General features: G+C 38.9%; 1 protein-coding gene across 2 annotated transcripts in view; it reads left to right on the forward strand.

Annotated features, from left to right (window-relative positions):
* The window catches only part of SLC39A12 (solute carrier family 39 member 12), a 112,234-nt gene that overhangs the window by 24,756 nt on the left and 73,788 nt on the right, over positions 1–13,690 (forward strand). For both annotated transcript variants that reach the window (XM_069086094.1, XM_069086093.1), the window contains exon 5: positions 11,414–11,592. In XM_069086094.1, coding sequence (XP_068942195.1) covers positions 11,414–11,592 — 179 coding nt within the window. The remainder of the gene's footprint in view (positions 1–11,413; positions 11,593–13,690) is intronic.

Consider the following 13,690-nt stretch of genomic DNA (forward strand, 5'->3'; position numbering starts at 1 on the left):
ATGGTCAGTCATCAAACATTTAAGTATTTCCTATATGCCAGGCACTGTGCTAAGAACTGGGGATACATAAAAGGCAAAAAGTTTCTGCTCTCAAGGAACTCAATACAATGAGGGAAATGACAAACAGATATGTACGAACAATCTATATACAAGATACATAGTAAATAATTAAAAGAGGAAAGGCACTAGAATTAAGAGGCTGGGATTTTAGGTCAATATTTTAAAATATATTTTTAAATTTTAATTATATTAAACAAAAATATTTTAAAGGGATAATTAAAGAGCCAGGGAAACCAGTAAGTGGATATGAGAACAGACAGCGTTCCAGGCTTGAAATGGAAGATGGAGGATGGAGTAGGGGAATTTTTGAGTGACCACAGGGGCTCAATCAAAGTATGAGGCCTTTTCCAACTCTCAAATTCTGTGAGTATATGATTCTGTGAGATTCTGTACCATCCATTTGTATGAGTGAAATCGGCTTGATTTTGCAATTTTCTCCAGTGATGCTCAGTAGCCCAGAAATACAAATATAGGAATCAGATGTCAGATTTATACAAGATTAAGGATCCACAGGTTGAGTTTGGGGAAAAGGAATTGTAAGGTGGTAGGTTTTTGACCCTTGAAATGATAGACCATGTGACCTAAGTTGGGTATTTAGACTATAAGAGCAGGGGATGGTCTCTGGGTGGGGAACCTGCAGACTCAAGGCCACATGTAGCCCTTTGACTGACTCTAAACTTCACAGAATCAATCCCCTTAATAAAAGAATTTGTTCTGTAAATCCTGGACTTGGTCAAAAGGCCACACCCAAGGACCTAGAAAGCCATGTGTGGCCTCAAAGTTGCAGCCCCAGTCTCAGAGTTTTGTTTTGTTGGTGGTAGTGGTTTTGTTTCTGTTTTCATTTGTTGCACAAGCTGGCCCCCATACCTGAAACATTCTCCCTTCTGCCCTCCCCTTCCTAAAACCTCATTTTCCCTTCAAGGCTCAACTCTATCACCCCCTCTATCAGACCTGGGAGATAAAGAGAGATGGTGAATATCAAAAGGCTAGGCATGATGAGGTCAAAGAGTATGCTTTTAGTGCACATGAGAGACATTCAGAGACAGACAGAGAGAAAAGGAGAAGAGGTTGAGACTATCATGGAATAAAGTTTCTGATAATGGAGGTGGTGGAATTTAAAGGTGACCATGTCTTCACTCTTTTCCTGAAGTCCTTAGTAGAGAATGAGATCAATTGAGATTGAAAAGTTGAAGAACAGTATGATCGCTTGTCAGTAGGAATATTGAAATCCTGAATAATATGAAGAAGGCAACATGTATGATGGAGAGGGAAACTATGAGCCAGGCACTGAACTCAGTAAAAATGTTTGGAGAATGCCTGCACAGAATGATAAAATGCCTGTGGCAAAAGGGAGGAAATATGTCCTTGAATCAATTTTGTGATTCATTTGATGAAACTAATAAAATAATTATTTAGTTGAGTTAGAGGTATACTTCATGACCTCAGTGGCTTAGGGACTGGAAACTTAGAATTGAAAGGAAGTCAGCCAACATGCAGAATTTAGGGTCCCATACTCTTTTTACTCTACCAGAAATGACTCTTGTAGACTCCCTAATCTGCCCAGTTCCCATAGTCACCCACTTAGAAAAGGGTTCGAGGAAGGGAGAGCTGCTATTCTATTGTATGGTATAGCAGGCAATGACCTCTGCTTCCAGAAAAACTAGCCACTTGTTTGCTATGCTTGCTATTTCATCCTCAGTCTCTATGAATTTGAGTTGGTTTGGTTTTTTTTTTTTTTTGTACTAACTGACCCCTATCCTCCACCTCTTAATAGTTTTTTTTTTTAAGCAATTGGAGTTAAGTAACTTGCTCAAGGTTACACGGCCAGTTATTTCTGGGTGTGGTGCTAAGTATCTGAGCCCGGATTCGATCCCCCAGGTCATCCCGACACTGGGGCCGGTGCTCTTACTCACTGTGCTACCTGGCCACCCCTATCCTCCACCTCTTGAAACCTCATTCTCTTCCCTTCAAGGCTCAACTCAATCACCCCACTCCTTGAAGAACTTCTTCCCAATTTCCTCAAGTTATCCTTATTCTTACCCACTCACCAATTACATTGATTTGTTTTCTATATGTTTGGTATTTACCTCACTGTGCCCATGATTTTCCCCCCAAATAAAATATAAACTCTGTGAGGGTACTGGTCAGAGTCAGAAAACCTAGATTTAATCCTATGTTTACTGTCTGAATGACCTTGGGCAAATCATATATCTTACCTGGGCTTCAGTTTCCACCTCTATGAAATAGAGGCATTGGATCAGCCTCTGAGGTCTCTGAGCTCTAAGATATGACTAATTCATTTTTGTCTTTTCATCCTCATACATAGCACCACATCTGCCACATAGTAGGTGCAGAGGAAATGCTTGTTGAATTAAATTTGATTGACTGGATTCATAATTAGAGGCTCTCAGGGTGTTGTAATAAAAAAAAAAAACTGCTGGATGGAGCTGGAGGAAGAAATAGGGTGGTATGGGGCATTAGAAACAAGGAGACTAGGTTATGGGGTCAGTGAAAGGAAGGCGTCAGTTGTAGCCAACATGAGCTAGAATGCTTTGGCTTTAGTAAATAATCTGTCCTTGCTGGAGACACATTGAGAGAGAGGAAATTTTAACTAAACTCATAAAATCATTTGGTTGGCTTTGGAGACAGTCCCATGTTGCCATCATGAGCTGACAGTCCCTGCTTAAATGCAGAGTTCTGTTTAGAGAACGGGTTCTTAACCTGGGCTCTGCAAACTTGGTTTTTTATAATGTGTGTTTTTTTAAATGTATACTTCAGTATAATTGATTTCCTTTTAATCCTATGTATTTTATTTCATTCATTTAAAAAATATACTGAGAAGGGGGCCCATAACACTGCCAAGCTCATCAATGACACACAAAAAGTTAAGAAGCTGTGATTTAGAGTCATTCAAATCTAGTGTATTAATAAAATAACCATTTCAATGAGCTAATCAAAATAAATCAATAAGTACTTATCAATCTATCTCTCATATGTCAGGCATTGGGCTAGGCCATGGTGATTGATGTAAGTACAAAGAATTAAATCTTTTTTTGTTGCAAGAAACTCACATTCTAATGGAAAAAACAAGTATATATATATATATATATATATATATATATATATATATATATATATACCTTCAATATAAATGGATAAATACAAATATATACAAAGGAATAAAATACAAGGTAATTTGGATGGGAAGACAGTAGTAACAGTGAGGACCAGGAAAGATTGCTTCCTGCAGAAAGTGGTATACAAAGTACAGAGGAATTCTATGATCCAGAGGATAGGAGAGAGTGAATTCCAGCCATGAAGGTTGCCCAGTACAGAGACACTGAAACTTGAAATGCAGTGTTGTGTATCAGGAAGAGACAAGACCTTTGTGACTGGCTTTCAGTGTGAGAGGATTTTAGGGGTGTGCTGGTAAATAGTTAACCATTAGCTCTCTGGGGAAGGGACTATTGCAAGACATATTTTAAAGTTTAACCTGCTTTATAAACATTTTCTATATCACTTCCTAAAGACTAGACAATCAACAAAATAATAACTCTCACCCTAATCTGTAGCATTTGCCAACTTATGAGGTACAAATGTTCACATTAATTTTTTAAAATATATTTTTATTTATTTCATTAAATATTTCCCAATTACATTTTCCAAGCATGGGAGATAGCCAGAGAGAATGCCCAAAGTTGAGAGATGAAGTGTCTTGTTCCTAGAAAAGTTAGGAAGCCAGTGTTACTGGGTCAAAGAGTACTTGTTGGGAAGTTAGGTGTAGGAAGAACTAGAAAAGTCAGAAGGGGTTAGGTTATAAAGAGCCTTGAATGCCAAACAGAACTTTTGTATTTGTTCCTGAAGGCAATAGGAAACCACTGGAGTTTTATGGAGTGGGTGGGGAGGGAAAGGCACAACATAATCAGACCTGTAGTTTAAGAAAATCACTGTAGTGATTAAATAGAGGATAGATTAGAGACTTGAGACTGAACGATCCACCAGCAGGCTATAGTAATAATCCAGACATAAGATGATAAGGGCCTTCATAAAAGTGGTGGTAGTATTAGAGAAGAAAAGAGGGTGCATTTGTGAAATGTTACAAAGGTAAAATTGACAGGCTATGGCAACAGATTAGATATGGGGGGAATGAGAGATAGTGAGGAATCCAGAGTGACTCCCAGGTTGTGAGCCTGAGGGACTCTATAGTAATAATATTTTTTTAAAAAGTTGAGGTGGGGAAGGTATATAGGTAGAAAGAAAATGAGTTCCATTTTGGACATACTTAGTTTAATTTATCTATTAGACATCCAGTGTGAGACATCTGAGTGACAAAGATACAAGATTGAAGGTCAACGGAGAAATTGAGGCAGAATAAGTAGATTTGGGAATCATCAAAATAAAGATGGTAATTAAATCCACTGAAGTTGATGAGATCACTAGGTGAAATAGTATTGGGGAGAAGAGAAGAGACCAAGACAGAACCCTAAGGGACACCTACAGTTAGAGGCTTTGATCTTAAGGAAGATTCAGCAAAGGAGACAGAGAAGGAGTGATCAGATAGATGGGAGGAGAATCAGGATAGAAAAAAAGCCTAAAGAAAAGGAGGAGAGAGTGATCAGTAGTGTCAAAGCCTGCAGAGAGGTCATATAGAATGAGGACTGAGAAAAGGCCATTGGTTTTGGCAAATAAAAAATCATTAGTAACTCTAGAGAGAGCAGTTTTGGTAGGATGATAAGATTGGAAACCAAATTATAAGGGGTTAAGAAGAGAATAAAAGGAGAGGAAATGGAAGCACCTATTAGATGGTCTTTTCAAGTTCTTTAACTACAAAGGGAAGAAGAGTTATAGGACAATAACTAACAGGGATGGAAGGATCAAGTGAGGGTTTTCTTCAGTATAAGGGAGATATGAACATGTTTGCAGGCAGTAGGAAATGAGTTGGTAGACAGGGAGACTGAAAATAAGCAAAAAAGGGATTGTAGAGGGGACAATCTGCTGGAAGATACAGGATGGAATGGGATCATTTGAACAATCAAAAGGGAGTTAGCCCTGGTAAGGAGTAAAGTCACTTCATTATGTGAGACAGGTGTATAAGAGGAAAGAGTGACAGAAGGCACCTGAGTGCCAGGAAGAGAGGATAAGGAGTTCATTTTTTTTTTCATTGTAGAATATGAGGCAAGGTTTTCAACTAAAGGAGTGGGGGGCGGGGAGGGGAAACCAGAGCCTTGGGAGGTTTGAGGAAGGTTGAAAAGGTTTGGAAGAGCCTCTGTGGAGACTGGGATAGTGAGTTGACAAGGATGGTATAGTAGAATTGCCCAGCATCAGTGAGGACCCAATTGAGGTTGTCTAACATAAATTTGTAGTTGCCCCAGTCAGATCAGATGCATGTTTTTCTCCACCTTCATGTGTAGGTGATGAAAGGTGTGAGTAGTCCAAGGCTGAAGTTTGGCTTAGAATAATCAAAGATATAATAAGAAAGCTAGGAATTCAAGAGTGAAAGACAGTGTAGAGTTGAAGTGGTTCACTGAAGAATCAAGATGGGAAGAAGAGGAAAGAGTGGTTAGTGCAGGGGAGATGACCTGGGAGAGAACTGAATGGTTAAAGGATTAGAGGTGTGAATGAAGAGTATGGGTATATAAAGGAAGGAAGAGAGAAAGGTAAAAAGCCAAGAGATTATTATTAATACGATAAATTTAGAATTCTTGAATATAGAAGTGATACATTTGAGGGCACTAGTAAGATTAGGGGGGAGAACCTGGAAGTGGCAATGGGGAGCAAGGAGTATCCCAATTCCTCTGCCTCAACCCATGAGCCAAGGAGAATGAATAAAGGTGCAGTCAGTATTGGAAAGGGTGGTAAGGGAGGCTCTGAAACCAGGGTGAAGCCAGGTTTCAGAAAGAGTTAAGATGGAAAGAGTTGTAGAAGATAAGCTTTAAGAAGTTTGTTGTCTATGGAACAGACATTCCAGAGGGTACCGTAGACAAGAGATGAGTGAAGTTAAAATGAAAACTGAGAAAAAGCCATTAGATTTGCCAATTAAAATGTGAATGGTCACTTTGGAGAAATTCACACTTTCAGGTGAATAAGACTGGAAGCCAAACTTCAGAGTGTTAAGAAGAACATGAGAGGAAAGGAGGCAGAAGGATGAATCATAGATGACCTTTTCAAGGAATTTAATCTTGAAAAGCAGGAAACATGTAGAACAACAGTAGGGATCAAATGAGGGTTTTTGAGGATGGGGAGACATGGACATATTTGTAAGAAGCAGGGAAGCTGTCAGTAGACAATGGGAATGATAGGCGGGCAATCTGCTGGAGAAGATGAGATGGAATGGGAGCCTTTGTGAATGGAGAGGTTTGCCTTAGCAAGCAGGGGTGAAGAAGGAGGAAGCATTGAAGGCATCTTAGTGATGGAGATGAATAGGAAGGAAATGGAACTTCTTGGCTAAAAGCCTCATTTTTTCAGTGAAATATGAAGTGAGATTCTCTGCTGAGAGGGTAGAATGAGGGGGGGGGGTGTGAGAAAGAGCCATAGGAGGTTAGAAGAGGGATGAAAAGGTTTGGAAAGTCTGCTTGGATGTGTGGCATAGTGAAATCTTTTAGGGAGGTGTAAAGTGAGGATCCAGTAGAGATTATGTAATATAAATTTGTAGTGGACCCCATCAGCATGGTTTGAAAGATGGACTTCACTGTTTTAAAGTTTCTTGCATATTTGGTAAAATTTGAATTGATCATTTCTTGCTATATGCATGTATTTTTAAATGCACTTAATAACAATCTGGCATTTTTTTTAAAAAAGCCAAATGGTAGGAAAGGAAATGGCAAATGCCCAATACAGTTACATAATAATATGTACTTGTTAAAACTTTTAAGAAGATTTTAAGTACATTCTGATTTACAAGGAAGGGAATGAATGAGTATGTGGGTGTTTAAGCCATTGACTAAGTGTATAATCAAACCAGTTTTCCATTATGTCTAATACTTTTCAGTCATGAATTCCAGAGCAGAAATAACCAGAAGAATGTATGCATTCAAGTTCTTGGGCTGACCATATTATGAGGCATTAGGGGGCATAGTTCCGAAGATCTGAGTTCAAATTTGACCTCAGAAATTTAGAAGCAGTGGAATCATGGGCAAGTCATGCAACTTCTGTCTGCCTCAATTTCCTCATCTGTAAAATGAGGATCATAATAGCACCTATCTCCCAGCATCACTGTGATGATAAAATGAAGTCATTTTGGTAAAGCACTTTGCAAACCTTAAGGCACAATATAAGTGTTATAATTGTTGTTGTTATAATATCTATTGGCCAGTATCATCTTTGAGTAGGGCTATTTCCCAATGCAAGTTGTAAAGTATCTTTGTCCTGTGACAGCCCCACTCCTGGCACCTATGCATTTTCTCCTTTTTACCAAGTTTTTCCTCTATTCAAATCAATACTCCTCTCCCTCCCTCTTCCTCCCTATGCTCACTCTTATTCCCAGTCATCCAAAACTTTCTGTTGGGAAGAAAATAATCCAAATGAACTAACTCAGCCCACGGCTTAGAGTCAAGGGAGTTGAGTTCAAATTCCAGATGTACCATCTGAACCAGGGGTGGGGAGCCTGTGGCCTCAGGGCCACATGTGGTGTCCCTCTAGGCCCTTAAGGATGGTCCTTTGAATCCAAACTTCACCGACAAATCCCCTTACTAAAAGGATTTGTTCTGTAAAACGTGAACTCAGTCAAAAGGCTGCACTGAAGGACCTAGAAGGCCACATGTAGCCTCAAGGTCATAGGTTCCTCCCTTGATTCTGGACCAATATGACTTCAAATAACTCACCCTATCAGGCCCTCAGCTTCTTCTTCTCTGAAATGAGAAGTGTTGGACCAGGGGATCCCAAGGTTTCATGTATCTTTACTTAGATCTGTGATCTATGATCAGTGTATATGGGGTGTTCATGGAGGACCAGCATCCCTGGGTTGGGGGTTTGTCAAGTCTTTTTGAAGGTTGCTCATCTACCTTTGGTGTCCACCTTTCACCCAACTCTCACCCATGACTCCAAGAAACGATAGCATTCACAGTGACCATACCCTGGTAAAACCATCATGACATATGGGTTAAAGCGGGTTGAGAGTAACTGACAGGCCTCAAATACAAGTAAGTTAGGGGGATGTCTACCCCAAACATGTGAAGACTTTTCCCAGAATAGTGGATGGATGAGAACAGTTTATTCCAATGGTCACAAAGGCAGCTGAAACAGGCACTGAGGAGCACTTAGGGCATGGTCAGGCATTGAATATGCTAATATCATTCACTGCATTATGGGTCATCACCAATTGTCCTGACCTATGTCCTGCCACTGTACATCAATGACTCAGGAAAAGAGGGTGACTGATGAATTTGGGCAGCTCTGCCTTTTTATCCTCTAATTCATGCACAAATCAAGATATCACCCTTGATGCCACTGGTCCTCTTTTAAAATGAAGGATGAACAACATCAATGATCATATGCAGAAGTTAATTACTTGGAGCAGTTAGGTAACACAGTGAATAGAGCACTGGCCCTGGAGTCACGAGGACTTGAGTTCAAATGTGGCCTCAGATACTTAACATTTACTACCCATGTGACCTTGGTCAAGTCACTTAACTGCAATTTCCCTGCCTTCCCCCCTCGAAAAAAGCAACAAAAAAAGTTAATTGCTCCATATGATTTCATTTTAATATCCAATATTTGGAGTCCAGGGCAGGATTTAATGAAGAGGTATGACTTTCTAAGGGTAGAATTTGAGTATCTACAGTATATGAGTGAGGAGCATATTTGAGTTAGAAGGTGCTATCTGGTACAGTAAATGAATACTAAAGATGAAAGGGACTTTAGAAAGGTCCTACAACCCTGTCATTTTGCATATGAGGAAGGTGAGGCTCAGAGAAATTTAGTGTCTCTCCAAGATCCTTCATGTAGCAAGCTGAAGGGCCTTTATTTGAACCCTATACTTTAAACTTCAAATCCAGATTCTTGCCTCTTCTTTCTTAAATGAGCAACCAAGGGGTGGCCAGGTAGCACAGTGAGTAAGAGCACCAGCTCCAGTGTCAGGATGACCTGGGATCCAATCCGGGCTCAGATACTTAGCATCACACCCAGAAATAACTGGCCGTGTAAACTTGAGCAAGTTACTTAACCCCGATTGCTTTAAAAAAAAAATAAGCAACCATTCAGATGGCAAAATTTCCCAATATGAGGCAATAGGTTCATAGTAATTGGAATGTTAAGAGAATTATGTTTCCTAAGTGGAAATTGCCACTTTTGTATTGATATTACTTACCCTCATACCATTTACATTACCACAATATGCACTCAGGATTCCTAACTTTCATTTCCCCAAAGATGGTCTAATACAGACTAATTTCATTTTGCTTATCTTTTCCCAGCCAGCAGAGGAGATGCACAATTTAAAAATTTGATTCTTCTTTATTCTTGTTTTTTTGAAAAAAAGAAAAACTCCTCCAAGGAGAGAATCATTTAATATTTGGTTGTTAGTTGGCCAAATAATATTTATACATGTCTAGGCAGCTTAATTTTGCAGCCTCAAAACACCTATTGTCTGGGCACAAGAAGAGAGATTTGGCTTTAGATTTTGCTTTTCTGGTTATATTCAATATAAATAATTTTTAGAAATCTGTCCTTTCACAAAAAGATCTGTTTATTTGCAAATGGTCAAGACTGCCCTGCCTATGAATGCTTGTCACCTGTTTATACTATTTAGATGACCATGTACTATACTGGCAAAATAGTCCTTATCCTTAGGTCTAGCTGTCACTATATTCATAGTGATTCATTTAGAACACCAATGGCCAAGCAGGATCCATGTAAATATTCTGATTTTCTGCTATTGGTAGGTATGCTGTATGGCTAGATTGCTCTGTGTGCCTTTATTGAGAGAACAGACTAATGTGATTGCTGGGATATTCGCTAATGGTCTTTAAAAGTTTATGGAGAATACAAAAGGTATGGCAGAAATGAAGAAGGGTTAATGTCCTAATTTTTTAAAAATGAAAATGAATAAAATCTGCCAATAATGGTCAATGGCCTTGACTTTAAATCCTAGGATGTATTATTAAAGGGATGGCTAATGAGCATCTAAAAAAGGAAGCAGTGATCCCAAGAGTACAAAGCACGACTTTATCAAGAAATGTCATGGCAGGAAAACTTAATTTTCTTTCTTTTGACAAATTAACTAGACCAATTGATCAAGACAATGCTTTAACTGATGTTTACCTAGGTTTTAGAGAAGCATTTGAGATGACATATCATATAATCTTAGATGAACATGTAGGAAAGTATGGACTAGGTCAGGACTCAGCAATCTATGGCCCAAGGGCCCCACCTGCCCCTTATTTTTGTGCAGCCCAAAGACTAAGAACGTAAATCAGATTTGGCTCTCAGGCTCTGTTTTGCTGAGCCGTTGGACTACACAATTTATTATTTAGAAAGATTCAGAATTGTATGAGGTCGAACTCAAAGAGTTGACATAGAGATCCACTTAGAAATGTATTCCATGGAAATGTGCTCGACTTTGTGTTGTTTGACATTTTTCAATGATTTATATAAAGGCATAGACAGGATGCTTGTGAAATTAAGCGGAGGATGAGAGGCTGTAAATCATGATGGATAAAAATTAGGCCCTGTAGTTTATAAGACCTGGCTTAAAGTGCTAATTTGGACACATCCTGGCTCTAGGACACTGGACAAGTAATTTAATTCCTCAGTGCCCTCAGACAACTCTTTAAAACTATAATTATATTTAAAGAGGTGATTCTTAATCAGGTTTGTGTGAGGTGGCCTCAAGGGGTCTCAGAGATTCCTTCCAATTCTGAAGATGTGTGCTTCCATCAACTCAGAATCTTTCCTGGGGCTAGCAGAGTCTCTCATCTATCCCGCAGACTCAGTTTTGTGATATTCACTAGTGTCTAATTTCCTTTATAAAATGTCCCTTTAGTGAAGGCAACCTATGGAAAAAAAAAACCTATGAAGGCAAAAAGATCATAGGATTATAAGATTTAGAGCAAGAAAGGACCTTAGGGTCAATCTAACCCAATGCTCTCAGTATTGTAGATGAAAATGTTGAAACCCAGAAAAAGGATATAACTTGTCCAAGATCCACATAGAAGCAGGTTCAGATTTGAACCCAGTTCCTATGATTATACATCCTGTATTCTTTCCATAGATTAAAAACAGCATGCTTTTAATTATTAATTAAAATTTTAAATTAATGTTTTTAATTAATTAAAAATTAACTAAATTAATTTTCCATTAAAAATTTAAAAAACAGCATGCTTTTTCTCTGACATCAGTTTTTCTGTGACATTTTTAGAAATAGACCAGCTTCTCAATGTTCTTTGGACCAAAAGTCCTTGCAACAAAAGAGAACAAACATTCCTGCAGAAAAGGAGATGGAGAAACTTGACCATTCAGGACTGGGCCTATCTCAATCTTTCAGCTTCTGCTGGGCTGGATGGAGACCCAAATGATAATAACGCAGCCTGGGATCAGGTACCAACTTTGTTCTTCTTATCCTCGATGACTGTCAATAAGCAGAAATTACATGGGCAAGTCAAGGGGCTGAGGGTGGGAGGGAAAAGGCAAATTTAAAAGATAATCATTATATTTTCTTCCATGAGAAATTACATAATTTTCACAAGATCACATAACCAATTTTGGAAAGTATAAGGATGATTTTTCCCCCACCTGATTTCTCTCTGCAGATGTACATAAGACTTGGGTTATTAGGAAAAACCATGTGGATATATTCTTTCCTTTGGGTCAAGATGCACACCTGTTATTATCTGTGCCATAGTATAAGGCAGTAGAAAGAATGCTGGATTTGGACACAGAGAAGTTGGATGTGAATCACAATTCTTCTATTTATATATGACATTAGGCAAATTACTTCATTTTTATAAGTCTTAGTTTCCTCATCTGTAAAATGAGAGGGTAGGACTGGAAGACATCTAATAAACCCTCCAACTCTAAACATGTATGATTTAAGTCAGAAATTTTAATGGACCCCAAAGCAACATCAAACATTTCTCCTTTAAATCTGATTTTTAAAAATGATTTGATTCTAGTCCAAGAGTTCTTAATCTTTTGTGACTTATGGCCCCCCTTGGACACTCTGGTTACATCTATGGACCCCTTTCCAGACTAACACCTATCGCCCAAATTCATGATTGATGAAAATGGTGAATTTCAGTTTGAAGCTAGTGAAAATAAAGATGTAGTTTCCCCTCTCCAATTTCACGGACCCCTTGAAATCCATCAATGGATCCAGTGATGTGCTGGAAACCAATTTTTATTTATATGAGTATTTATACTTCACTTATCAATTACTGCTACAAGGCAGGGCTTGACTTATTATTTTGTTAATAGTCTAGACTTAAGAAAATGATGATAATACAGATTAAATTTAAAATGTATATATTTTTTTTTGAGACCCAATTGTTAAATATTTATAAGCACACCATCTCATGCACTCCAAGGGAAGAATCATTGCTCTAGTATATAATTATTCTCCAGAGATAATCCTTATGAGAGAATTCAGTTAGCCTTTCTAACACTTTGTGGGAGGGAAGTTTCTGTTTAAACTTACACCAAAGTCTTCCTTTGCTGCTTACTCAGTGCATTTAAGTGACATTGATTTCTTGAAGGCTGTGCCAGTAGAGCTGAAGTTCTGGTAGATTCTACCAGCCTGGAAAATGTTCCAGTCAAGGCCTATTGCAGAACTGTGGTTATTGTGGGAAGAGTAACCTAGGGAAGTTTGGAGAAACTCATTACCCCTTTGGCCAAAGGATGATACCGTGTTTCCCCGATAATAAGACCTATCCCGAAAATAAGCCCTCCCCTTACTGTGTAAGATTCCTCTAAAATAAGCCCTCCCCCGAAAATAAGCCCTATTGAGATTGCTACTGTAGTGAAGGTGATCCCCTGCACTACACGCTACATTACGGTACCCTCTGTATGCACTGTCCCCCCTCCCCCCGTGAAACGCACGCCGCGCTCCGAGCTGCATCCAATCAGAGCTGCAGCAGTGAGCACGTCATCCTGTTCTTCCCCAGTGATTTGCTTATTGAATAAAGGTACATTTTTTTGTTCACATTTACCTGTTTATTAAAATTGCTGTCAATGTTCATTAAAATAAGCCCTCCCCTGAAAATAAGCCCTCTGGTGTTTTTCTGTCCAAAAAAAATAATAAGACAATGTCTTATTATTGGGGAAACACGGTAATTGTTTTTGGTCACAGCAGCCTAGAATACTGAGAGTGATCATTGCCTCCATCAGTGGAAGAAAGAACCATTACTGAGGTGAGGCATCTTTGAGCTCCACAAACACACAGCTTTAAGAAAGAACAATGGGTCCAGTTGATACTTGGGCCAAATTGTGGTCCAGTGATGTTAGCAGGCCATGAGCAGAGACAGAGGACATTCTAAATGGCTTTTTGACATGAAGACATAAAGCACTTCATGCCCCGGCCAGATTTTTAACATTCTTGTTTGTAAGATTTTCCTTCGTCTACCAAGGGTCAGAAGCAATTTGTTGATGGCTTTCCCATTTGTGTAGAGATGTGAGGTTGTTTCTTAATGTTTAGAGAGTC

The sequence above is a fragment of the Petaurus breviceps genome, unplaced genomic scaffold (genome assembly GCF_028583685.1).
Source record: "Petaurus breviceps papuanus isolate PSGF00001 unplaced genomic scaffold, PetGlider_PUasm1.0 178, whole genome shotgun sequence".
NCBI lineage: Eukaryota > Metazoa > Chordata > Mammalia > Diprotodontia > Petauridae > Petaurus > Petaurus breviceps.